At 43.8% G+C, this 24,862-nt stretch overlaps 1 protein-coding gene and 1 long non-coding RNA gene across 4 annotated transcripts in view; one reads left to right on the top strand and one right to left on the bottom strand.

Annotated features, from left to right (window-relative positions):
- SMARCC1 (SWI/SNF related, matrix associated, actin dependent regulator of chromatin subfamily c member 1) overlaps nt 1-16,730 on the bottom strand; it is a 157,394-nt gene extending 140,664 nt beyond the window's left edge. For both annotated transcript variants that reach the window (XM_034759721.1, XM_034759722.1), the window contains exons 1-2: nt 16,488-16,730; nt 5,626-5,745 (exon numbers count right to left, since the gene is read on the bottom strand). In XM_034759721.1, coding sequence (XP_034615612.1) covers nt 5,626-5,745; nt 16,488-16,727 — 360 coding nt within the window. In that variant the 5' untranslated portion in view covers nt 16,728-16,730. The remainder of the gene's footprint in view (nt 1-5,625; nt 5,746-16,487) is intronic.
- Nucleotides 16,731-18,495: 1,765 nt separating this feature from the next.
- LOC117871901 overlaps nt 18,496-24,862 on the top strand; it is a 34,259-nt gene continuing 27,892 nt past the window's right edge. For both annotated transcript variants that reach the window (XR_004644353.1, XR_004644352.1), the window contains exon 1: nt 18,496-18,621. This is a non-coding gene — a long non-coding RNA (uncharacterized LOC117871901). The remainder of the gene's footprint in view (nt 18,622-24,862) is intronic.

Raw genomic sequence — 24,862 nt, 5'->3', positions numbered from 1 at the left:
TCCTTATAACCCTATTATCCTCCAGGTGCTTACAGACTGATTGTTTAATAATTTGTTCTAGTATCTTTCCAAGTATTTAAGTTAGGCTGACTGGTCTATAATATCCCAGGTCCTCTTTGTTCCCCTTTTTAAAGATTGGCAGACATAGTACCTTTCTCCTGTCTTCTAGGACCTTCTCAGAGATAACTGCTAAAGGTTCCAAGATTGCTTAAGCCAGTTCCTCAAGTACCCCAAGATGAATTTCATCAGGCCCTGCTGACTTGAATACACCTAACTTATCTAAATATTCTTTAACCTTTCTTTCCCTATTTTGGCTTGTATTTCTTCCCCCTTGCTGTTAACACTGTGGTTTTGAGTATCTGTCACCATTAACCTTTTTTGGGACAACTTGAAACAAAATAGCCATTAAACACCTCAACATTCTTCATGTCATCAGTTAGTTATTAGATCTTCTTCCCTGCAAAGCAGAGGTCCTATACTTTCCTTTGTCTCTCTCTTGCACCTAATATATTTAAAGAACCACTTCTTATTGCCTTTTATGTCCCTTACAAGGTGGAACTCATTTTGTGCCTTAGCCTTTCTGATTTTGTTCCTACATTAGTCCTGGGGGGATTCTGCACCAAAAAATTTAAAATTCTGCAATTTTTATTTGTCAAAATAATGCAATACAATCACACCAGTTTTAATTGTTTTGGTAAGTTATTTAAACTACAATACAGAAAAAAGTCACAATAACTATTCAGCATTTCCTAAACACATGAAAGTTAAGTTACAAATACTTGGTAACTAATACCCTGCATTCCACTTATAATCTTGGATTTTCATTTAAATTACATTATAGAACACCAAACAGGGGGGAGGGGGAGGAAGTAGAATGTCATTTTAAATTGCTCAGACTTTCACACATGCAAGTCATACAGTTTTGCTAATCATTGTCCTGGACCTGGCTGGGTACTTTGGGAAGTGCTTGGTTCTGATTGTCCTAACATTTTATTGAGTGTTTGGTAAATGTTTTATTTGCCCTCAAAAGTCTTTTTTTTTTTTTTTTTTAAAAACAGGCAAGTAAAAATCTAACCCCATTGTGCCTTTTTCTGGTGTGGGCTATGACGTGGCCTCAGAGGTCTGGTACACCCCATCACAGATTCCTTTTTGATTTTCAGGTCATTAAAGAGCTCCTCATGGAGCCATAGTAACCCCTTTCCATTCTTCATCTCAGGATAGTTTGCAGTTGTGTGTATAATACTGTCTGCTTGAGAAACTACCAGATCTCCTGAACTCCTTTTTCCTTTAGATTTTCTTCCCACCGGACCTTACCTACCAGTTCTCTGAGTTTGTTTTTTTGAAGTCCATTGTCCTTATTCTGTTGCTCTCACTTCTTTCTTTCCTTAGGATCATGAAATCTATAATTTCATGACCACTTTCTCCCAAATTGCCTTCCATCTTCAAATTCGCTATCAATTCCTCCATGTCTGTCAGAACCAAGTCTAAAATAGCTGTACTCCTGATTACTTCCTCCACTTTTTGTAACAAAACATTGTCCTCAATACATTCCAAGAACTTATTGGAAATGTTAGGTTTTGCTGTATCACTTTTTCAACAGCTGCCTGGGTAGCTGAACTCTTCCATTGCTACCAGGTCTTGGGATTTGGATACCTCTTATTTGTTCTAGAAATGCCTCACCCACCACCTCTTCCTGATTTGATGGTGCATAGTAGACCTCTACCATGACATCACCCCTATTTTTTAACCCTTTTATCTTTACTCAGAGACTCTCAACTGGTCTGCCTCCCACTTCCTTCTGGATCTCAGAACAAGTGCATATATTCTTGATGTATAATGCAGCACTCTTCTCCAAGCCCCCGGCACAGGATTCTTACATATTGTAAGAACATAATGTATCAGAGGTGACCACTGAGCCCCGATCTACGAAAAACAGAAACAAAGGAGTGGTATGGATTAAAGAGATAAAGGAGAATCTCAGTATTTGTTTTAAAAAGAAAGTTTCCAGCTGTTTTCCTGATGAAGACATCCTTGAAAAACAGAGTTATAAACCAATCAGCTGGGCTCCACTTCTGCAGCAGGAAAACTGGATGGGGCAGGTCCTGAAGATCCCTTTCTGTGTACAAGTTTTTGTAACAAAAAATGTTTATCTTGTGAGAACCAGCAAAAAATTGTTTTGCAGACTTACCGCTAAATGCACCTCTGATTGATTGATTTATTATAGTACCTGAACCATACAAGGCACCATTTCCCGTCGACCAATCAACGGGGTATACCATACCACACATTATTTAAAAAAAAAAAAAAAAGACATTTTAGATAGAAATCCAGAATTGAGAGTAGAACATCAGTTGGAGATTTAAAAGGTCCATTAGGTCCCATTCAGTCTCTCTCTAAGGAGTCAATATAGGATTGCTTTCTAGAGTGTGGACAAAACAGTGGAGAGGACTCTAGTTTTAAATTGGAAAGCATGCTTCAGATTTTAACATTCTTTGCCAAGGTCACTAGTCAGGATATTTGTAAGTTTAGAGCTGGCTGAAAATTTGACAATTTTTCCATTGAAAATGCTTTTTCAACAAGATTTGGCAGGAAGCGTTCTCAGGTAAAGGATGCAATTACTGGGGAAATCGGGGGAGGAAGAGAGAGAGAACACCCCACATCCAGAATAGCCAACAGCTATTCTGTGGTTAGGGTACTGTGGGAGACTCAAATTCAAGTCCCTGCTCTGCCTGATTTGCAACAAGGACTTGAATCTAAGTGTCTCCCATCACAGGTGAGCACCCTACCACCAGGCTACTGGTTATTTAGGGTTGGTCGGTCTAGTTCTTAATACAGCAACAAAAGGAATAAAGAATTGTTCAAATGTCATTACAGGCTTAATTTGATCCCATACAATTTTATATATTTAGACTATTTTAATGGAGGTACTGAAAATTGCATGTGTTTAATAACTGCCCTTTTGGCATGTTTGCATAGATATTCTTGTTTATCAAATTCTTTGTTTAATAATAGGTGTGTATAGCTGTGTTTTGTCATGAGTAAACAGCTAAAATCCTTGGTGAAAAAAAATCTCTCTTACATAGCCACACTTTAAAGCTACATAATAAAAATGTCCCTGACCCTGAAGAGCTTAGTCTAAAATAATAATCATGGAATTCTTGATGCAGGGGGTGTTCTGTGACTGCTCTTTATTATTATTACAGTGGTCTCACTAGTCTTCCTCCCCATTTGTTGTGTCCACTTTTTGTCTCTCATCATATGCTTAGCTTGTAAGCTCTTTTGAACAGGGACCATTATTCTATTACATGTGTGTAGAGTACCTAGCATAAGAGAGACATGATCTTTTTCTGGAAACTCTAGGCACATTATTCCCAAACTGGCATTAAGATTGAATAACAACAATTCTTTGCAGCCCTCAAAACATTATTCCACATTGGCTTTGTATATTTAATAATACACCATTCCTTTTAAGAGATTTTTAGCTGGTCTATGGTACATGCCAAATTTGCAAGTCATTTCCCCAGAGTATTGTGGGCTAATTATGCATCTAGGTAACACTGGTGTAAATTGGGGGAGTATTAACCCATTCTTCTCAATTGGCAGGATTAAGGTTTTTAAAGTCTGATCAGTCAAATCCTCAGAATAATGAAAGCAATGAATATACTGAAGATTCCAAATTTAAAGCAATAAGGAGATTTGTAAGTCAGTCAGTCTAGGGAGTAGAATTTTATTACATTGACCTTTCCAACTGATTATGATAGGAGAAATCTCAGTTTTATAGTTACTGCAGATTAGTGGTAGTTATGAATTCATGTCATGTATTTATAATTCAGGTAATGTATTTTCTAACCACAATACATATGCTCAAATAACATCACCGTTAGAAGTTTTAGCAGTCGAGAAAGGTAATTCTGTTCTTGCACTGGTAGGGTGAACAGTTTTTCCCCTAGTTCACCAAGCATACCTCATTATTTTTAAATTTCCCTTCCAGCCTCAGGGTATGCATGTCCCATTTCAACTGAAAGAGTAGCTGCCCTGAATTTCTAATACCCTAAAAAAAGCCCACCAGCCTCTTCAACCTTCATGTTCCCATAATCCAAGAGAAATCTGCTGATTATATGAAGATATAAACCACAAATGCATTTGTGGCAAGACCTAATTTTAACCATGCAATGTGCTAACCCATTTTACTGCTCCTAGAAAGATGAACTCTTTTGATGATCAATTTAAGATTTTAAACTAGGAACAAGTTTAAGAGACCTCACATGATTCTACATTCCAAGCCACTGGAAACTCCATAAATAGGAATGGTGAGGTAAATAAAAAGCTTAAATGTACGGTTCAGTCACATATTGTTTAAATCAGAAAGGTGTTTAAGTCTTAGAAACCTGCACTAAAGCAAAGAAATACTTTCTTTTAAAAATACACTTCATTTGAATCCCGGTTTTTTTAAACAAAAAAACCCCATAGAACTCTAGAGCAACAGTTTGTGACACCATCCAGCTTGAACACTACAACTTACTTTATTCATAACCTTTGAGTTACGCAGCAGCTCTACTCCATGGAGGGTGTGTGTGTGAGAAATCTAGACAAGAGTGCCTGCTTGCAAAGTGGTTCTTTTCCAAGGTATGAATTGTAAATCTGCTACAGAGTTTCTTAGATGAAACACACTACCTAAGTTCAAAGTAGAATTAGCTTCGGCCATTACACTTACCCATTATATTCCCTCAGATGATTATGATTTTGCAATTTAGTTTTCCTATTTTTAAAAAGTATTTTTCCCTCTCTCATTTCAATGTGCAAGGCCAGCACAGAGGAGAAACGAATTATATAAAAGCAACAGTGAAATTTTCCATGCAAGAAATGCTATCAAGTGCACTTTGTAAACCAACTGGAAAAAATAAAGATTTTCCTTATAATCTTTCAGTGACAGTAATGGGGGGCATGGATCAGTGTTCATGTCGCACTCCCCGTCAGTATCTGGCCCAAGCTGGGGAAACTAATGATCCAACCAGCGGACCAAATTCGGTGATGAATCCTGGTAACATGCCACCTGAGGCACGTTGCGCATATGCTACGAAAAACTGACTAATATTAAAGTGCTATTTGCAATACGATCAGGAAAAACAATTTCTGGGCAGATGAGTGATTTTCACATTGACTGTATCCATTTAATAGTGTCTAATTAAAACATAGCCATAATTATGAGAAATAAGTTATGGAATCTGGTGAAAAAATTTTGACCAAAGTTGGAAGTTATAAAGCTATCAGTATTGCTGGGTCTCTCTGATAAAGATTAAATCCAAGTTACGGTAAAATATTCCCAGATTTGACCCTACAAAAATTACTATGCCATCTGAAAATTAAAACCACTCCTCACTTTCAAAGGAGCTGCTGAATATTGAAATGGCAGGATGTTTCTAGCTTAAAGCTTGTTTCACAAGACAAGAGGACCAAGCTGTTCACCCATCTGCATTAAGCACTGGCAGCGACTGTAGAACAGCCACAGATCTACCTTATCAGCTGGAAGTGTGCCATTGTGTCATTTGGCAACAAAAATATTGGATGAACAAGAATGAAGTATACTGCTATAATGGCAGTCGCTCATGGCATTCAAATACTCACAGGAAGTTTGGTGAAGGCAGGATTGGTGACATGTTTCCCAAAGGCATCTTCCTGGAACTGCAGCAGCTGCACCACCAGACCAGCCAATGTTTTATTGGTCGGAGCATCTGCCTGAACATACTGAAAGACACAAACACATACTTACTGGAGATGGGGGAGAAAGACAGTGCAATTCCTTTGGCAATTCAAAGACCAATTCCAGCAAGCTTCAGGGCACTTTTTTTTTTTTGCGCTAGCTTTTAGACTCATATAATCTTTAAAATACATAAACAAAACTCAGTTTTAGTTCTCAGGGACTATGCTTTCAATCCCAAATAAACCACACTGCCGTAATCCACAAGAGGGGATAAGGTATGTATTTCTGTAATACAGCTCAATACAGCAGCAAAGAGTGGACATTTGTCTATTTGGGGGGTTTCATTATTGCTTTGTTTTTACAGTCATGGATTTTACATTCTTTAACAGTCATTTAACTGCATGAAGAGCAGCTATGTTAGAATAGTCATAGTCAGCCACATTTACAAAATCTTTTTTTCCTGCTTATTTAATGTATTGCTTTAGACTGATGCACGATAGTCTGTACTTTAAGATTTAGTCTAAGAGTTGGCAAATATCTGTGGATCGTTATTAATTCACTGGATTCAATATTCTTCAGAAAAAGATTAAATACTTCATTAGAGATAGAAATCAGATTGAGTTCTAAGGCTAATTCCAGCCCTCAGATATATACAACTCACTAGGAAAACACTGTCTACTCCTCTTGCAAAAGAATTACCCAGTGAATTCCACATTAATTCTTCCAGTTGCATCTCTTCACTAACCTTTAGTGTGTTCATGCACAATCAGGAAAAATATACCCAGACCACCAAATTTCTGCAATTTTGCAACAATCTACAATCAGGTAATTATTTATTTCCCCAGGCATAGTACTTCAGTGCGTGACCAGTTCATACATAATCTGAGAGGCTAATGTTAGTTGGTCAGTAAACAGACTAATCATTGAGCCATTTACCTGGTGAATAACTGATATAACACCCAACCAGAATACCTTATTTCTTCCACTGTTTCTGTCTAGCCAGACTCCTATATATACTTCTGGGGAAATTCTGCGCCAAAAAAAAAATTAAAAATTCTGCACACAATATTTTAAAATTCTGCGTATTTTATTTGTAAAAAAAATAACACAATATAATCACATCAATTTCAATTATTTTTGGTAATTTATTTCAAAAGACCTGTCATCGAGTATGTCTTTAACAATACAGACAGCAAAAAAGATTCAGGAAATGTTTTTTGACAAATAGATTCCTTAGTAGGCATATTAATCCAGAACTCTGAGTAATAATTCATTTAAACTACAATACAGAACCATATTTCCCACACCCGACAGAAGCAGTGCAAAGGCTTGGGGGAGTCATGGGTAACGGAGGAGCTATGGGTGAGGGAAGTAAATTGTTGGGAAAGAGCCTGGGTGTGAATTTGGGAGGGTTGTTAGGTATGGGTGGGAAAAGTATGGAACAGGGTTATTTTGGGGGGGGGGGGGAGGGGAGAGGAGAGATTGCTAGGGAGCTTCCCCCATGCAGACCCTGGCCGACCCCTAGCCTCTCCCATTCAGTTAGGCACATCTGCCTGTCCCCATGTGTCTTTGCCCCCCGTCAATGTGTCTCTCCACCCCCAGACACCTACCCCCCATCACCATGTGGCCCTGCACCCCCTTATGTCCTTATGTGCCTCCCCGTGTCCCTGTACCCCCACCCAGCCATCCCTTGTAGCTCTGCACCCCTCCCACACCACCATGTGGCCCTGTGCCTCCACTCCCATTCAGCCCCTGCCCCAGTCTGTCCTCTCTCACTAGCCCTTATGAGCCCCTGTCTGACCCCCACCCCCAGCACCCCATGCTCTCCCCATAGCCCCTGTCTCCTAACCTGGCCCACTGTTAAGAAGCCAGGCTCTCTCTCTTCCCTAACTGGTGGGCAGCTGCTGCTTTGTTCTATCGCCACAGCGCCATCAGGTGGGCAAAACATGGAAGTGCAAGAACATTTTGGCAGAAGCTTTTTTCTTCACAAAAAATTAAAAATATGCAGGGCTCATTAAGTATGCACATGCGCAGTAGCGCAGAATTTCCCCAGGACTGTATATATAGAGTACCTTGAGAAGTTCATGAAGCCATAATAGTTACATAGCAGTCAGAACTCCAACAAGTATTTCTATTCTTTGTTAAACCATTCTGTTACATACACATCAGGTGCTGGTGGTCTCAATTTAGCCTATTAAATAACCAAATAAAACCCTTTAAGCCATTTACTAAAGTAGCATACAAGAAGTGAAGGATACTGTAAAGGCTATGGGTTTCTCACCATGAGATTTCAATAACTAAATGCTTAAATTTGTAAGTGACTTAGTACTAGCTGTAGAAGCCAGGCTGACATATCTGGAGAATGAAGTTTTAACGATTCAAAGATTCTGAACACCACATGGCAGCACAAGATTCCCCAAGTTGCCTCACCAGTGTGTGTGCCTCAGCCATGACACAGAAAGGGTAGATGGTTTCCGAACCTGTTCAATTATTCAATTCTCCGCCAAAAGGAGAGACAGTTGTGGTAATTTTGTAATGTGGATAGCTTCCCACTATAAACTAGAAAGATCACCAAACCATTTCATACAGGCCACCACAGAGCTCTCTCTACTAATTTGGGCTGGATTCTCTCAGGTGACCTAAAAGGCGACTCTCTCTGTTTTACCTAATAAGAGCCATTATGCCTCCTGATAACTACTCTATTTTCTTGAAGTTTTAAGACTTATTTAACCAAGGAAAGCATTTCATAACATTCAGTGTTGTAAGTGTATATGGCTGTAAAAGAGAAAAGATGACAAATTGCTGCTCCTACAGTTTAGAGCTTAAAAAACAAAAAGCAAACCAAAAAACCCACCTCGATTAGTGTGGCTGAATCTCTTCATTTTACAACTGTTTAGATGAACAAATAGGGTTGTGCTGAATCACCAACAATAGCCCTGCAATTCCCAGAAAATTGAGCCAACTGTGCACAACAAAAGTCATCACTCTACCTTGTCCGATTTCACATAACATTTTGAACTTTCAGTTTAAGAAGTATCCTTCAACATGTATCAATTAAATTGCATAGGAAAAAGTGTAGTTAAAAATGCGCATTACTAAGCTGCAAAGTTAACATATACAGTAGTTAACAGTGTATGAAACTGACAGCATGGGAAGTCAAGTGTCAGATGTTATAATCTTGTTTCCATTCTATTTTAATAGAAGTTTATGAAGACAAAATCTTTATTCAACAAGAACAGCATGTGCACACATGTCCAAGAAACAAAGCTGGCAGGTCTAATTTTAGGCCTACCAGCCTCAACAGCACCTAAGCGGAGTAGCTTGCCTGTGCTTATCATTACATCTGTTAGAACATATCCTCTCATCCTCAAAAGCAGTACGTAATCTGCGCATGCCAAGAAGAAAAATACTACCATTTCCAAAAAGGCTATTTTGTGCATGATCTTCATCCTCTCTAAAGGAACTTCCTTTATATAAGTGTTCAATAACAGGACCACCTTAGTGACCATGAAAACCCATTTCACAAGGCGGATCCATTCTGCCATCTCTGACTCTTGCTTTGTTGCAGTTTGACCGCACGTGAAATCCGTTTTATTACTGTTAATTTTCCCTGAAATATGCAATTTAAAATGGTTCTAATACTTTTTTTAAAACTTTATATAGTGTATTAAGTTCAAAGCACCATAAGAAGTGAGCCAACCCTTAAAATTTCTAAAAAGTAGGTAAGTATGAAGTGTTCCTTGTACAGATAGACATTCTCTTCTGTACTTCAGTTTTTCTGTGTCTAAGGCCACGTTAAGAGTCAGTAACCAAACTAGGATTAGAACTCTCAACATCTCGACTCCCCAATCCATGCTCATTTCTTCAGATCATATTGCTTACCAGCACCCAAAACAAGTTGAATTTTTTTGTTTGTTTCTGAAGCTTTCTTCAGCCTACTGTAACAAAATTAAAAACTTAAGAGCACAAAATGTAACCTCACTCCAGAATACCAATATTTAGAAAAAATAAAATATTCTTAACCTGGATTATTATATATTTTTAGCTGCTACTTTAGTTAGAATTCCAGTGTGTGTCTCCCCACTCCACCTCTCAGGAAAATGCACCTGGGTGTTTGGATATATTTTGAAGAGTACACTTTTTTCACTCTTATTTCTTAATGGAGACTTGTGAATCCCACTCCCACCTCACACAGAGTTAAGTTAAACTTGAGGGCTGTCAAGTTGTTGGAAGAGGAAATAATTAGAAACAGAATACAGGAGCCCTGATGCTGTCTCAGATTTGCTGTGTTATCTTGAACATGGATATGTCATTTAACCTCTGTGCCTCAATTTCCACCTCTACAATAAGAGGATAGAACACTTCGCTACATCAAAGGAAAAACCTGGAGGGTCCTCTCATTCACTATTTGGAAGTTTGAAAGTTGTACAAGAGGGCCTTGCTATGGGCTTTTGCCAGCAATATTAATCCAACCAGATTCTTATTTGCCAGCTGATTCATAGTTGATTTTTTGGGGAAGGAGATAACAGTGAAGCTTACAAGAATCATTCATTTTCATATTACTTTCGCCCATAACAAGCAGAGGCAGCGTATGAGTCTGCAGAGAAGGAAACACAATAAAAAGTTTTAGAGTAAGCTGCCCCAGGGCAAAGACTATGCCTTCTTTTGTGTTTGTAGACTCACCTGGCAGACCGTTGGCACTACAGGAAACAATGTAAGACACATGCAGAAACAACACTAAAATGTCAGATTTGGATACAAAAGCAAGGAAACCCAACTTTAAGGCTATCACTACCCTTAAATAACTCAACTATGTTGTAGCACTTTCACACAAAAGACCACCACTTTCCTGACAATTAACCATATCTAGACTCAATGATTTGAGCTAAAAGCAGAACAGTAACAATACTAGATTTGCGTCTTTAGCTCCTTTAAAAAAAAAAAAAATCTATTTTCAGATTAGTTCAAAAGAAACTAGCAGAGAAACACTTGCTAATTTAATGTTCCAATGGCACTGATAAGAGACTATGGAACAAGTTTGGAGATGACGACAAATTTCCCAATCCAGATACTTGTAGCTAATGTGAAACAAGTTGGTGGTCTCAGTCTACAGGTACATGTCACAAACCACTAAAATTAACACTAACAGAGCTGCAAAGGACTGAAGCAACATGGAACATCCCTCCAGGTCAGGGTTGAGGCATGTTAACAGAAGGGGGGGGGGGAGAGGAAACTGGCACTGCTGATGTCTGTGCTGTAACTGTTTTGTGGCTAAATAGCAGACTATGAGCACCACTGCCATCAAGCCAACTCTTTCAACCAGCCCAGAGGCCCCTTATTAAAATAAAGGAAAAACAGAAACCTTGTTTTATTAAACAAAATTAGTCTATTGCATTAGTAAAAATTAGACCAATTTGAGAAACAAAATGTTGTGGCTCAGATTACTTCAGTATTCAGTCAGAATCCCAAATCATACCCACTAAACACACTCAAAAGACAGCCAATCCTCATGTTGCTTGCATTCTCAGGCAGCACACCAGCTGTTTACCCATTTGTTTTTATTGCAGATCTCCACCATACCATCTGTCAGTGCTTTCTGTAGCCACCAACCTGATTTTCAGAAGCACTGAGCACCCGCAGACTGCGGCTAGACTTGGAGGTGCTTAACATAACTGAAAATCATGCCCATGGACTACATCTTTGGTCTGAAATCAACACGAAATTCGATTAAGACAAGTACAAAGTACTTTACTCAGGGAGGAAAAATAAAATACACAACTACAAAATGGAGAATAATTGGCTGTGCAGTAGTACTGCTGACAAGGATCTGAGGGTATAGTGGATCACAAATTGACTATGAGCCAACAATGTGATGCAACTATGAAACAAGGCTAATATTGTGGGGTGTATTAGCAGGAGTCTCGTATGTAAGACGCAGGAGGTAACTGTCTTGCTTTTACTGACACTGGTGAGGCCTCAGCTGGAGTACTGTGTCCAGTTCCAGTTGCTACACTTTACGAAAGATGTGGACAAATTGGAGAGTCCACAGGAGAGCTACAAAGATTAGGTCAGGTTTTCTAAACCTTTTATGTAAGGAAAGGTTAGGAAACTAGGCATGTTTAGCCTTGAGAAAAGACTACTGAGGGAGGGACTGGAAAGTCTTCAAATTGTTAAGAGCTATTATAAAGAAGGAGAGCGATCAATTGTTCTCCATATCCACTGAAGGTAGGACAATAAGTAACAGGCTTTATCAGCAGCATGGGAGATTTAGGGTATGTCTTCATTACCCACGTTAAAACGCTGCCATGACTGTGTGCTCCAGTGCTGGGAGAGAGCTCTCTCAGCGGTGTAAAAAACTGCCCCCAGGAGGGGAGTGGCTCCCAGCGCTGTAGCACTGTCTACACTGCCACTTTACAGCGCTGAAACTTGCATCGCTCAGCGGTGTGTTTTTTCACACCCGTGAACGAGAAAGTTTCAGCGCTGTAAAGTGGCAGTGTAAACAAGGCCCTAGGTTAGATGATAGGAAAAACTTTCTAACTATAAGGGTACTTAAGCTCCGGGGGGAGGGATAGCTCAGTGGTTTGAGCATTGGCCTGCTAAACCCAGGGTTGTGAGTTCAATCCTTGAGGGGGCCACTTAGGGATCTGGGGCAAAATCTGTACTTGGTCCTGCTAGTGAAGGCAGGGGGCTGGACTCGATGACCTTTCAAGGTCCCTTCCAGTTCTAGGAGATAGGATATCTCCATTCATTAATTTATTTATTTAATAGGCTTCCAAGAGAAGTTGTGGAATACCTCAGCACTGGAGATTTTTAAGAACATGTTAAACAAACATCTGTCAAGAATAGTCTAGGTATATTTGGCTCTGCCTCAGCACAGAGGGATGGACTAGATGACTTCTCTAGGTTTCTTACAGCGCTACAGTTATTTGATTCTATAATCTTTAATGCCAAAGCTATTTGTTGATCTCTTCAGCACAAGAAGTGTTGGATGTTAAACGAAGAAAATGTGTGTTTGAAATTAAAGACCATCCATGATTTTAAGAAAATATTTCCAGTAGAACTAAAATGTCCCAGAATAAAGTAGATAGAGATATTTTAATAGAAAACAGTTATGTAATCATTAATATAACATGATGCTAGTTGCTGTACATGCACATCAGGGCCTGATAACTGGTGTATCTGAGCATTAGTGAACTATAAATAAACTATATTAAATAATTTAATTACTCAACTTTTCATAGTTTGAATTACAGATTTCTATGTAAAATAGTATTTTATCCAGTATCTGTCCTACATTATGTGCATTAGGTTGAAGAACATCTCAGTCCTGACCATAAAAGGCTTTAACACTCCAAATTATTGACTAGGCCTTCAAAAAACCCCACCACATAAAGCATGGGGATCAAACTCATTCAGAAGAGAGGTCTGAATTCCATTTTTTATTATGGTCAAAGGGTGGGCGTAGAAATGTAGGACTCTCTACTACTTTAAATCGGCAGTATAACTCCCAGTTATGTCAATAGATTTGCACACAGATCATGAATAAAACTGTTTTTGTAGTCACTGAACTTTTAATTAGAGTTCCTTGCCATCAATTCAGTATCACTAACAATATCACTGTTTTAACTAGCAATTTTACTTGACTTATGGATCAATTGTTCACATTAATTCATCTACCCAAACTTAGTCAATGGAAAAATAAGGCAACCACTGTATCTGCTTTTTGTTTCTCTTCCTTCCCCATTCTCCTTTCTTGATTTCTCTTCTCTTTCCTGTGTTTATGTGCATCTTCTATTCTTCCCTCTGGATTTCTTTCACTACAGCAACTCCCAATTCCCACCCACCTTCTGTGGACTTCATTCCCATGCTCTTCCTCCATGTATCCCACTGAAATGATCAATAATGAAAGTTATTTTTGATGTTAGTATCATCATTGGTCTTTAGAACTGATAGCCTAATGAGATTAATAAAGGGTGAGGGAATTCAGCCTTAAGAGTTAGTTTCAGGTTGTCTGCAGAGTCAGGAAGACAACACTGCATTGATTTTTATTTGATTCACAGCTGGAAAATTACCTGCGTAATCGAAAGCTAGAAACTTAATTTTTCTTTAAAAAGCCTGGATTCTACAGTATTAATGTGTCATGCAGGCCACACATTTTTCAACCAGACACAAACTGTTCAATTTATTAAGGACACTATCCCGCACCAGTTGAAGTCAATGGAAGTTTTGGCATTAATACAGTAAGCCTAAAATAGTTCACTATAAAAAGTGTAACCTGTGAAAACTGCTATTAGTCTTATTAATAGAAAGAAGATAAACATTCACATCTGATGCTCTAGTTTTACTAACATTTCAAGATATTTGACTATATAAATCCCCTTGTTTGCCAAAATGGAGAAGCAGTTTTTAATTTTGTTTCCAGTTTTTAAACAGACTATTCACCTCTCTTTTATAGAGGGCTTAAAAAAAAAACACACTTGCTAAGAATGATTAGATATCTTTTCCAGGTAAATCCTATCAAGTTTGCAGAATTTAAGTTTTCATGTAAGAAAAATATTAAGTGTCTGGCCATATGGTTAAAATTACCTTCGCATTTAACCAATTAATTGCTGTATTAAGCCTACACTATGATGGATCCGATCCCCTCCTGATACTAAGAGCCTTAACAAGCTACAATACAGTGAAAAAGTTCTTGCCAGTTTTCACAGCTACAATCCAGAATCCTATGTGCAGCAGTGAAATTAACAAGAACTGAGTTAACATTTTGATACCCTTGCTTGTGGAAAGCTCTGAACAGCAAGAGGGCAGGCACTGATTCTACTCCATAGGAAGGAGGACAAACTGAAGTTAGAAAAGTGATAAAGCAGTATATAAACAATCTCCTCTCACATTAGCCAGGGACTCTGGGATGGAAATCTTGGGAAAGGGAGTGAAAGAACACTCCTTTCTTCCAGGACCCAGAAATATTGGCGAAACCTCATGCTTATAGAAACCAATTAGGCTTCAGGTTGATATAAATGATGGAATCCCATCATAGTCCAGGAACAGCAGGTTTTCTCCTCCCCCCAGCAGTTTAGGTGAAGTATGGGGAAATATCTGGCTTCTCATCTGGGCTTTGCTCCAGATAATGTTCCTCAACTTTCATCTGGGACTTTGGCTAGAAGGCTTAGTAGCCCTCTGGTACTAAGTATCTGGTAAGACTTCAAAGACCCACATGAATTGTGGCAGGGGAAAAGGGAGAAGATGGGATAAACTAGAGAAATACAATATGGAGAGACTAAAAAATAAGGTAGAGAACACGAGTGGAAATACATGGGGTGAAAGAGAAAAGACACTGAATAAGATAATGCAGGACAAGTGATAACTTTACATGCTATTATTGGAAAAGACATGGAGTGAGCAAGGAAAGGTATAACAAAAGCAAGAGATATATAATTAACTTTTTAAAGCTTTAATAAATAAGAATTTAATTAGCATGTTTTAAATACAGTTTAGCAAGTATTTTTATTTAAATTGCAGGAGTCGTGGTTTTGAGAGAGTATTAGCCATACAAGTATATAATCAGAAAGCTGTACTGGAGTTACAAATCAGTTTAAAAACAATTTTGTTAAACCAGAGCAAAACCCTGTGCAGACAATCTTATTTTGATTTAAAAGCAGGTTATTTTGGTTTAGCTTAAATCTATAAAGAATCTACTTCACCCAAATCAATATGAGCCATTCAAACTGAAATAAAACTGTATGTAAGGGGTTTTGCTCTGGATTAAATACACTGACTTAACATCATTGGTTAAACCAGTACAAGTTTGCATGCAGATAAAGCCACAGTCAGTCCTCAGAAAAATGGTCACTGGGTAAATTTTTCAATTCTTCTTCTTTTATATTTAGACAACGGAGCCCTGAACCTAATAAGGTTATAGAAGTAACGGATAGTCCAGATAGTTAGGGGTACTAGCCTGGGACTCAGGAGACCTGGGTTTAATTCCCTACTCTACCACAGACTTTCTACAAGGTCTTGGACAAGTCATTCTCTGAGAGTCAATCCTCATCTGTAAAATGGGATAACAGCACTTCACCTCCTTCTATCCCATAAGGGTGTTTGAGGATAAACAGATTGTACTCAGATACTGCAGTAACACAGGCTGTGCAAGTACCTAAGCTAAAGAGCATCAGCAATGCAGTTTTTAATAAGAGTTAACTTAAAACCCCACAGTTTCTCTCCGTTATAGGATAATCATGCTCAGCATAACTGGCGCCTCGTGGTGCTGGTGCTATACATGTCACGGAGTTTACAGTCCATTGAGTTTACTCATTATATATTCCAACAGCTGCACACAAAGAAACTACAGTGAAGACCAAGATCAGGAGAGCTCCCTATAAAGTTGTGTAACCGGTGAAAACTACGTTCAACCGGATGGTTAAGACTTCTATTCAGTGTGGCTTTGGTCAGGCTGAAGCGGAGAGACCGGCACCGGGGTGGGACTGGCGAAGCCAGCACCGCCTGGGGAGCGGAGCGGGATGCTCCGGGGCTAGCCAACGCTGCAGAGTAACGTCACCAGCCCGCTGGTCGGTCCACCGGGCCCGCCGAACCCCAGCCCGCCTGGGGCCGGGATCCCGCTCCCACCACCCCCCTTCGTTACCGCTCCCGGACTACCTGGGGCGCTTCGCCGGCTACGCCAGCCCCGAGGCCCCGCGGGCCGGGCCGCCCCTTCCTGGAGCGCTTCCCCGGACCCCCCCGGCTCCCTCAGCTCCCCAGTCCCCGCGGGCCGGGCCGCGCCGCGCCGCACCTTCTTGTAGTGCTTCCCCAGCCAGACCCGCACCGCGTCCAGCTGGGACACCGTCTCCGGGCTCTCCCAGAACTTGCCCGTGGGGCCGCCGTCCTTCCGCCGCGATACGGACAGTGCCGCCAGCCCCGCCGCCGCCCCGGGGCCGGGGCCGCCACCTGCAGTCACTGCCGCTGCCATTGTTACCCTCGCCGAGCGCCGCCACCGCGGCCCTGCGCCTCCCACTCGCCTCCCTCCGCGCATGCGCCGAGCCCCGTACGCTCCGCCCCTTGGAGCATGCTCGGGAATACCGCTCCCTGCCCCCGCCACCGCCGTGCACGCGCCGGTTCCCCACCCCCCCCCACGCGCCGCCACCGCCTGTGCGTCGGCACCCTGGACCGCGCGCCACGCACGCTCCAGAAGCCTGCTATCTCTGCGCATGCGCTAGTTTCCCACTCTCCCCCCCCTCCGTGTACACTCGCTTGTGAGATCCAGTCTAACCTTTAACGCATGCCCCTCCCCCAACCCTGCTGTGCACGCATGCGTCAAACCTCAACCGCCCCGCACGGGTCGCACGATGCCTGTACGCATGCGCCCGCTAATCCAAGCCGCTCATGGCGCGCTTTGCGCATGTGCCATTTGGACACTGATGGGGAGGGGGCTGGAGCTTCGGTTGCTGAGATTCCCAGCCTCGTTCTCGCTCAGACGCTGTCGGGCCATGCAGTGTCATGCCGCACGCGCCGTGGGCGGGAACGGGGGGCTTGTCCGGGCAGCCTGAAAACGGCAGTTTCCCGCCTCGCGAGGGCGCGCGACGCCCGCCTGGCGCTTTGGGCGAGCGCGGTGTCTCGCTTAGCCAAGCCCGGGAGCCAGACGCTGGGTCCCGCGCTCCTCAGAGGTCGCCCGCGCGGGCCAGGCACGGCGTCGGCTCCGCCCGCGGGCCGCTGTCTCCTGTGCTGAGGGGACTGGTGGCAGTATAAGGTTGTTATCCCGGGGGGGGGACCACGCCCTGCCTGGGGGTCGAGGCATAGCTGGGTGCCAGGGTGACCCGATGTCCCGATTTTATAGGGGCAGTCCTGATATTTGGGGCTTTGCCTTATATAGGTGCCTCTTACCCCCCATCCCCTACTGGGTGCTGACACTCAGGAGCCGTAGTTCTGGCCCTAGAGGCCCACTGGTCACAGACTCAGCTGCCCGTCACTATCCTTGTCCTGCCCCTTCCATCCCCTGGCTTCATCCCCTAATCCCAGTCCCTTTGCCCAGCCAGGCCTAATCATCCCTGCTCCAGCTCTGAGTCCTGCTTCCCTCTCCCTATGTCCCCTCCCAGTTCCCCCCTCCTGGCTGCTCATCTGGTCTCTCTCCCCCCACTTCTGGCTCCTAGGCTCATAGACTTTAAGGCAGTGGTGCCCAAACTATGGGGCATGCCCCCCTAGGGGGTACCAAGGAACGTGGGAGGGGGCGCAGCAGGGGGCAGGGAGGGAGTGCCACCCAGCCCTGCTCTGCCCCCAGCTCCACTCCGGCCCTGCTCCTGGCCTCAGCCCCTGGCTGTGGTCCCAGCTGCAGTGCTTGCCATGTTCCTGGCCACAGCTCAAGGGGGTTGCGGACTGGGTAAGGGGAGGGGGAGCGTGACCAAAAAGTTTGGGGACCACTGCTTTAAGGTCAGATGGGACCATTGTGATCATCAAGTCTGACCCCCTCCTGTACATTGCGGGCCACTGAATCTCAGCCACCCACTCCTGTAATATACCCCTAACTTCTGGCTGAGTTATTGAAATCCTTAAATCATGGTTTAAAGACTTCAAGTTACAGAGAATCTGTCAGTTAAGCTAGTTTAAACCTACCTGTGACCTATGCACCATGCTGCAGAGGAAGGCAAAAAACACCAGGGTCTCTGCCAATCTGATCCAGGGAAAAATTCCTTCCTCTCTGACCCCAAATATGGTGATCAGTTTGCCCTGAGCATGTGGGCAAGACCCACTAGGTAGCTATCAGGGAAAGAATTCGCTGTAGAACTCAGGGCTTGTCTCTATTTACGGCTAACTCAGCACTGCTGTGATCGATGCAGTGGTGTGGAGTTAGCGGGTTTGGTGAAGGCAAGCTAAGTCGATGGCAGAGCACTCTCCCCTCGACTTCTGTGCTCCACCTCCCCGAGAGGCGGAAGGTAAGTTGTCAGCAGAGCGTCTCCTGTCGATGTAGTGCGGTGTAGACAACGCTGTAAATTGACCTAAATTACATAGACTTCGGTTACATAACTTATGTAACTGAAGTAATGTAACTTAGGTCGATTTACAGCTTTAGTGTAGACCAGCCCTCAGAACCTTCCCCATCTAGAGTCCAATCTCATTTCTAGTCCCCCTCTCTAGGCTCCTCAGGCTGCTGGGGGACTGAGCCCAGCCTTTCATACTGACCCATTTTGTTTCCTTGTATTCTTTCATCAGCTTCTCTTTATCCCTGTCTTGGCTTAGATTGTAAATTCTCTGGAGCAGGGACTGTCTTTTTGTACAGCACCTAGCACAGTGGGGTCTTGGTCCATGACTATGGCACCTAAGCACTACAGTAATACAAATAATCATTATCCAGTCTCAGTCTCCTTACACACTGCTTCCCTGGCTCTTTGCCCAGCCAGTCCCAGTCTCCCTCTAGTTCCTTGTCCAATCTGTTTTAGTGTTTCCCCACAGCCAACTGGCTCCCTCCATTTCACCTACTGGCTTCAAGTCCTAGGCTCCCTCCCCCAATGCTAGGCACAGTCTTTCTAGTTTCTCTTTTCCCCACTTCCAGTCCCAGTCTGACCAGACTCTTTATCCCAATCTAGTCCTTTCTCTGTCCTGGCTTTTGTTCCCTCTGCATTCAAATCAGATGGCTGCCTGGGTGCCATGAAAGGATCATGTAGTCACAGCGCACAGAACAGACAGGCTCCCTGCTCTCAGTTCTCATGCCCGGATCCATCACCAATGGGAGCAGCCACTGAGGAAAAGACTGGCTTCACCTCTAGTCCTGGGCTGGAGGGAACATACTTGATCAGTCTGAAGGGATTGCTTATGTGAATCCAGTCACACCAGGAGCACCGAGAGACTCAGGCATGCTCCGTGAGGATGGAATCTTTGGAGATTTTAGCTGTTAAATATCAAAGATACTTATACTGAGAATGTGTGAACTGTGAGTTATCAAAGACTTAACTTGCCCATGTATGGGTGGATTTTCACCCCATGGCAAAAGGAACATCCATGCCCCAAAGGCAACTCTCCTATCAAATTTCAAGTACCTGTTCCAAAACAGTGAGTGCTACAGTTGTTCAAAAAGGATCAACAAAATGGGTTAATTTATTTTAAAAGTCCCACCCACATACTCCAGAATTCCCCAGTACATTCCAAATCATATTTTAAATTGTTCAAGTCCCAACAGTCCATCAGCACACCAAGACAGCTCTGGCATCTCTCACCACAATCCATTTCTCTGGGATAGGTCTAGCATCTCTCATTGCACCTCACCCCAGCCCCTCTATCTGGACTGTTTCTCTGCTTAATTTTCAGTTTTGGAGACATCAGTGGGCTCACTTCTACATCAGCCTTCATCCTTCTCTGGTCCTCTAGCTTCAGCTCTCCACCTCGGAGAGCCTTCAGCTCTCTCCAGCCACCAGTCTCTGGTCAAGGGAAATTTGTAGGTGACTCTCTGGCTGCCTGATCTGGCTCCACTAGGAAAGTCTCATCACTTCCTTCACGGCCATCCCCTCCCTGAAGTCCTCAGCATAGTTTTCTGTTCTTGGGAACTCCCTCTCTGGGCTCAGAGTTCTAAACTCTCTTTCAGGGCATCTCCTACATGAGGAAACTAGACAGTGGCTTGTGGACTCTCTTGCGTTTAGGGTGTTTCTCATTTGTAACTCTGAGGGATAACACTCCCTCCTCATTACACCACACTAAGACACATCTGGATTGGAACAGGAATGGTGAGCCTGATTTAACTTAAGGGGCAGCTATCCTGTTACATTTACATTACCTTAGAGTAAAACTTGCTGTCCAATGACAAGCTCTGGCTAGTGCAGAAGATGTCCATTCACCTCTGAGTGGTGCAAACAAGTATGAACATAATGTGGGTGTCAATTCTATACTTGATTCTCCATTTGTTTCTGATGTCAGTCAAGGTGTCCATTATGCTAGAAAGCCATGAACGATCTGGGATCCAGTTCCCTGAAAGATGTTTCTCATCTATAGGCTGCTGAAGGTCTAGTTTCTGGATCCTCCCCATTTGAACACTCTGGGCCCAATTCTCTTGTGATATGGCCTTTTGCATGGCTCAATGGGGCTGTAATTTCAGCTTAACCAGCTACCTGTTAATTTTCCTATCATAGAGGGGAATCCACTGATGATATAGAACCAGCACAACAGTTCTATGCACCCCACCCCCAACCACCATCATTGGGGAAAAAAGGCCAGAGTTCATCTTCACTCTTGCTCTTCCCAGCTGCAACAACAGATGCTGCTCTGATTTGCACAGAGGGCTGATCTGGCCCAATATATGCAAAAACAGCAAAAACTCCATTAGCCTCTCCCACTATTCCTGTGCCAGAGTTTGCCTCCCCATTGAGGACAGGTCTTTCTTAGTGACAGGCTCCTTGTGTGTGGAACCAGTTCTCCATAACAGTCTATCAGGTACTCCTGGGGGAATTCTGCGCCATACATTTAAAAATTCAGCACACAATATTTTAAAATTCTGCACATTTTTTGTCAAAATAACACTATATCATTATTCCAGTTTCAATAATTTTGGTAATTTATTTCAAAATACCTGTCAGCAACTATGTCTGTAACAATACATACACACACAAAAATTCCCCCCAGAAGTAGAGAGTTAAAGAAATCCTTACAACAACCCAGTTCCTGTTTCTCTGCCCCTCCCCTTCAGAGCCCAGCCGGGGGGCCAAACACTCACACCCCCTCTGCCCCAGAGCCCAGCCATGGGCCCCCCCAGCCCAGACACTCTCACCACCCCCTCCAGAGCCCAGCCGCAGTCCCCCCATCCCAGACACTTACATCCCCTACCCCCCCAGATGCCAGCCGCGGCCCTGACACTCATACCTCTGCCCCCCAGAGCTCCGGGATCTAGAGGGAGAAACAGCCTGATGCTGGATCTCCAGCTTGCACGGAGATTCCTACCTGCCGCCGCCGCCTCCTTCCTTCAGGGTGCGCTGGGAACTGCAGCTGCTGGGAACCCTCTAGTTCCCTCCCCTCTCCTCGGCCTTGTCTTCTATTTGTGAGCTGGGCTCTGCTGGGTCCAGCGGTCCCTAGTGGCAGCCAACATCTCTGCAGCCCATTTCTGGGGGGAGGGGAAAGGAAATTCTATGCGCACAACATTAATTTTTGCAAAATTCTGCATTGTGCAGTGGCGCAGAATTCCCCCAGGAGTAGTCAGAGCTCAAAGCTGCTGAACTTCAGGACACAATATGAAACCCATATGATTTATTTAGTACTGAGTAACTTTGTTTTGTGTACTTATCTTTGTAATTAGTGTGTCTAGATGTCCTAGGGATCAATGCTCCAGAAATCAGTATAACAATAAAACAACTCGAACAGTTCTGTGGTGGGAGAAGTTCCCACCCCATCAGGAAGGGGTTAACGCGATCCTCTGGGCACAATCAGCTGCAACCCAGGCTTGCTGAACCTAGAGAAGGATTTAAAAAACAAAAAACAAACAGGGATCCAAGCTCGGGGGAAGGTGCACCTCAGAGGGAAGTAGAACTGGGACAGAGAGCTTTCTGAACCCACCATACGGCTGCTGATGGCCCTCTGGACAAGTAGAGGGATTCTCCTTTATTTTCTGTAGAGCCCAGGAAGCTCAGCCTGGGCCCATTAGCCTCATAAAAGCCTAGAGAACTTAGACCTAGCTCAGGGGCTGTTGATCAGTTGCTTGGCAAGGAGAGTAGGATGAACCTAAACTGTGGGCTGTAAGACTGACTGCTCCACCTTACCTTATTCACTTGGACCTGGGGGAGGAGAGAATTGTCTCCCTGATAGTGGTAGCTGGAAATAGACCATTCTTTTCATGCCCTGCTCCAGAAGAAGCTGGTGAGGGGAGAAACAGCACCTGTACCCACCCCAAAGGGGGTGCTCTAGAGGTAAAGCCTATGACAGGCTCCCAGTTGCCAATGAAGCTTCTGATTCGAACAGCTTGTCTCTTAATTCTTGCATGAAGTACAAGAGAACCTCAGAGTTATGAACACAAGAGTTACGAACTGACTGGTCGACCATACATTTCGTTTGGAACTGGAAGTATGCAATCAGGCAGCAGTACAGACCCAAAAAAAGCAAATACAGTACAGTAAATCCTCACTTAATGTTGTAATTATATTCCTGAAAAATGCTACTTTAAGCAAAATGATGTTAAGTGAATCCGATTTCCCCATAAGAATTAATGTAAAGGGGGAGGGGTGCTAGGTTCCAAGGAAATTTTTTTCACTAGACAAAAGACATTATATACATATACAGTATAAGTTTTAAACAATTTAATACTGTACTCACCAATGATGTTTGTGAAGCTTGATTGAGGCAGGGGCGTAGTAGGGTTGGGCATGGGGACTTGCCCCGCTGTGCCCGCCTGGCGCTCCTGCCAGGGAGCAGGGGCTTGCCCGCTCCCCAGCTGGAATGCCAGGTGGGCGGAGTGGGGTAAGCCCCCGCTCCCCAGCTGGAATGCCGGGCGGGCGAGCCAAACAACCATATAACAGAACATTGCGTGACCTTAAACGAGTATGTCCTCTAATAGATCAGCAACCTAATAACGAAACAGTGTTAACTGGGACGACTTTACTTGAGGAGTTACTGTACGGTACTGTGTTAAATGTGAACTACTTAAAAAAAGGGAAAGTTTAAAAGGAAAGATTTGACAATGTAAGGAAACTGCTGGTTTCATTTAAATTAAGATGGTTAAAAGCAGCATGTTTCTTCTGCATAGTAAAGTTTTAAAACTCTATTAAGTCAATGTTCAGTTGTAAACTTTAGAAAGAACAACCATAAAATTTTGTTCAGTTACAAACATTTCAGAGTTACAAACAATCTCCGTTCCCAAGGTGTTTGTAAATCTGAGGTTCTACTGGACCCTGCTGTTCGAATAGTAGCAGAGGGGAAGCGACTATTGTCCCCAGCACATGCTATTTCCTCTGCTGTGGCTGCCTAAGCACAGCTGTAGGAGTTCAGTAGGTGACATTCATGAGTGGCGGGTATAACAGGCCAGGGGAGGCTAAGCTGCTGCCGACTCGCCACTGGGCTGAGGTGGCCATGCCTCTTCCCTCCCTGCTTCGCCCCTTCCCCAAGTCCCCCACTGCCTGCTGTTGCTGCTGCCTGGTGTTTCTTCCTCCTCTCCATCCCTTCCCCTCTGGAAGTCCTGGAGGGGGTGGGCAGGCGGATCTCACGGCAGGTGGGCAGGGGGGGGGTCTGGCAGGGGTGGGAGGACGTGGGCGGGGGGCCTCACAGTGGGTGATGGGGTCTGGCGGGCGGGGAGGGGGGGGGGGGGCGGGTCTCACGGTGGGGGGGGGGGTCTGGCAGAAGAGGGAGGAGGTGGGTGGTGGGGCCTGGCGGGGGTTAGGTGAGTGGCAGACAGGCAGGGGGTCTGGCAGGGGGTGAGGAGGCAGGCTGGCTGGCGTGGGAGTCTTGCAGCGGGCAGGGGGTATGGAGGAGGCGGGCAGGTGGGGGTGGTCTGGCGGGGGTCTGAGGAGTTGGGTGGAGGAGTGAGGAGGCTAGCGATAGGCAGACAGGTAGTCTGGCAGGCGGTGAGGGGGCAGGTGGGGGGTGGTCTGGTGGAGGAGTGAGGAGGCGAGCGACAGGCAGGCGGGGAGATGTGGGGGGGGGGGGGGGGCAGGGAATCTCTGGAGGGGGGGGGGGGGGGGGGGGGAGGGGGGGAGCAGGGGGGGGAGGCTGGGGGCCAGGGGCAAAGAGTTGGGACAGGGAGCAAACCTCCCCATCCATGGTGACATTTATGGACAACGATGATACCTTGTAGAAGCTCCCAGGAAAAATAGAATTAACTGAGGATCTTTCATCAGAGGGTGATTTTCTCCACAACAAGCACTGAGCAGAGGGCCTGATATCTTTCTATTCACTTAAAAGTATGAGACTCTTGGCCTTTTCAGACTATGAGAGAGTTCTTTGCTGCTAAGGTTAGTTTTATAAGATAGGTTGAAGTAGGGTTGCACAGTGCTTTGAAAAAGGAAAGTGCTGTAAAAGTGCTAATTATTTCACGTTTCAGTGGGTGGGTAATGAGAGAAGATGTTTGATTTGACATCTTAGAGCAGGGGTCAGCAACCTTTCAGAAGCGGTGTGCTGAGTCTTCATTATTCACTTTAATTTAAGGTTTCACGTGCTGGTAGTACATTTTAATGTTTTTTAGAAGGTCTCTCTCTATAACTATATATTATA

This window comes from Trachemys scripta, chromosome 2 (genome assembly GCF_013100865.1).
Source record: "Trachemys scripta elegans isolate TJP31775 chromosome 2, CAS_Tse_1.0, whole genome shotgun sequence".
NCBI lineage: Eukaryota > Metazoa > Chordata > Testudines > Emydidae > Trachemys > Trachemys scripta.
This window is presented reverse-complemented; position numbering and strand designations above follow the sequence as displayed.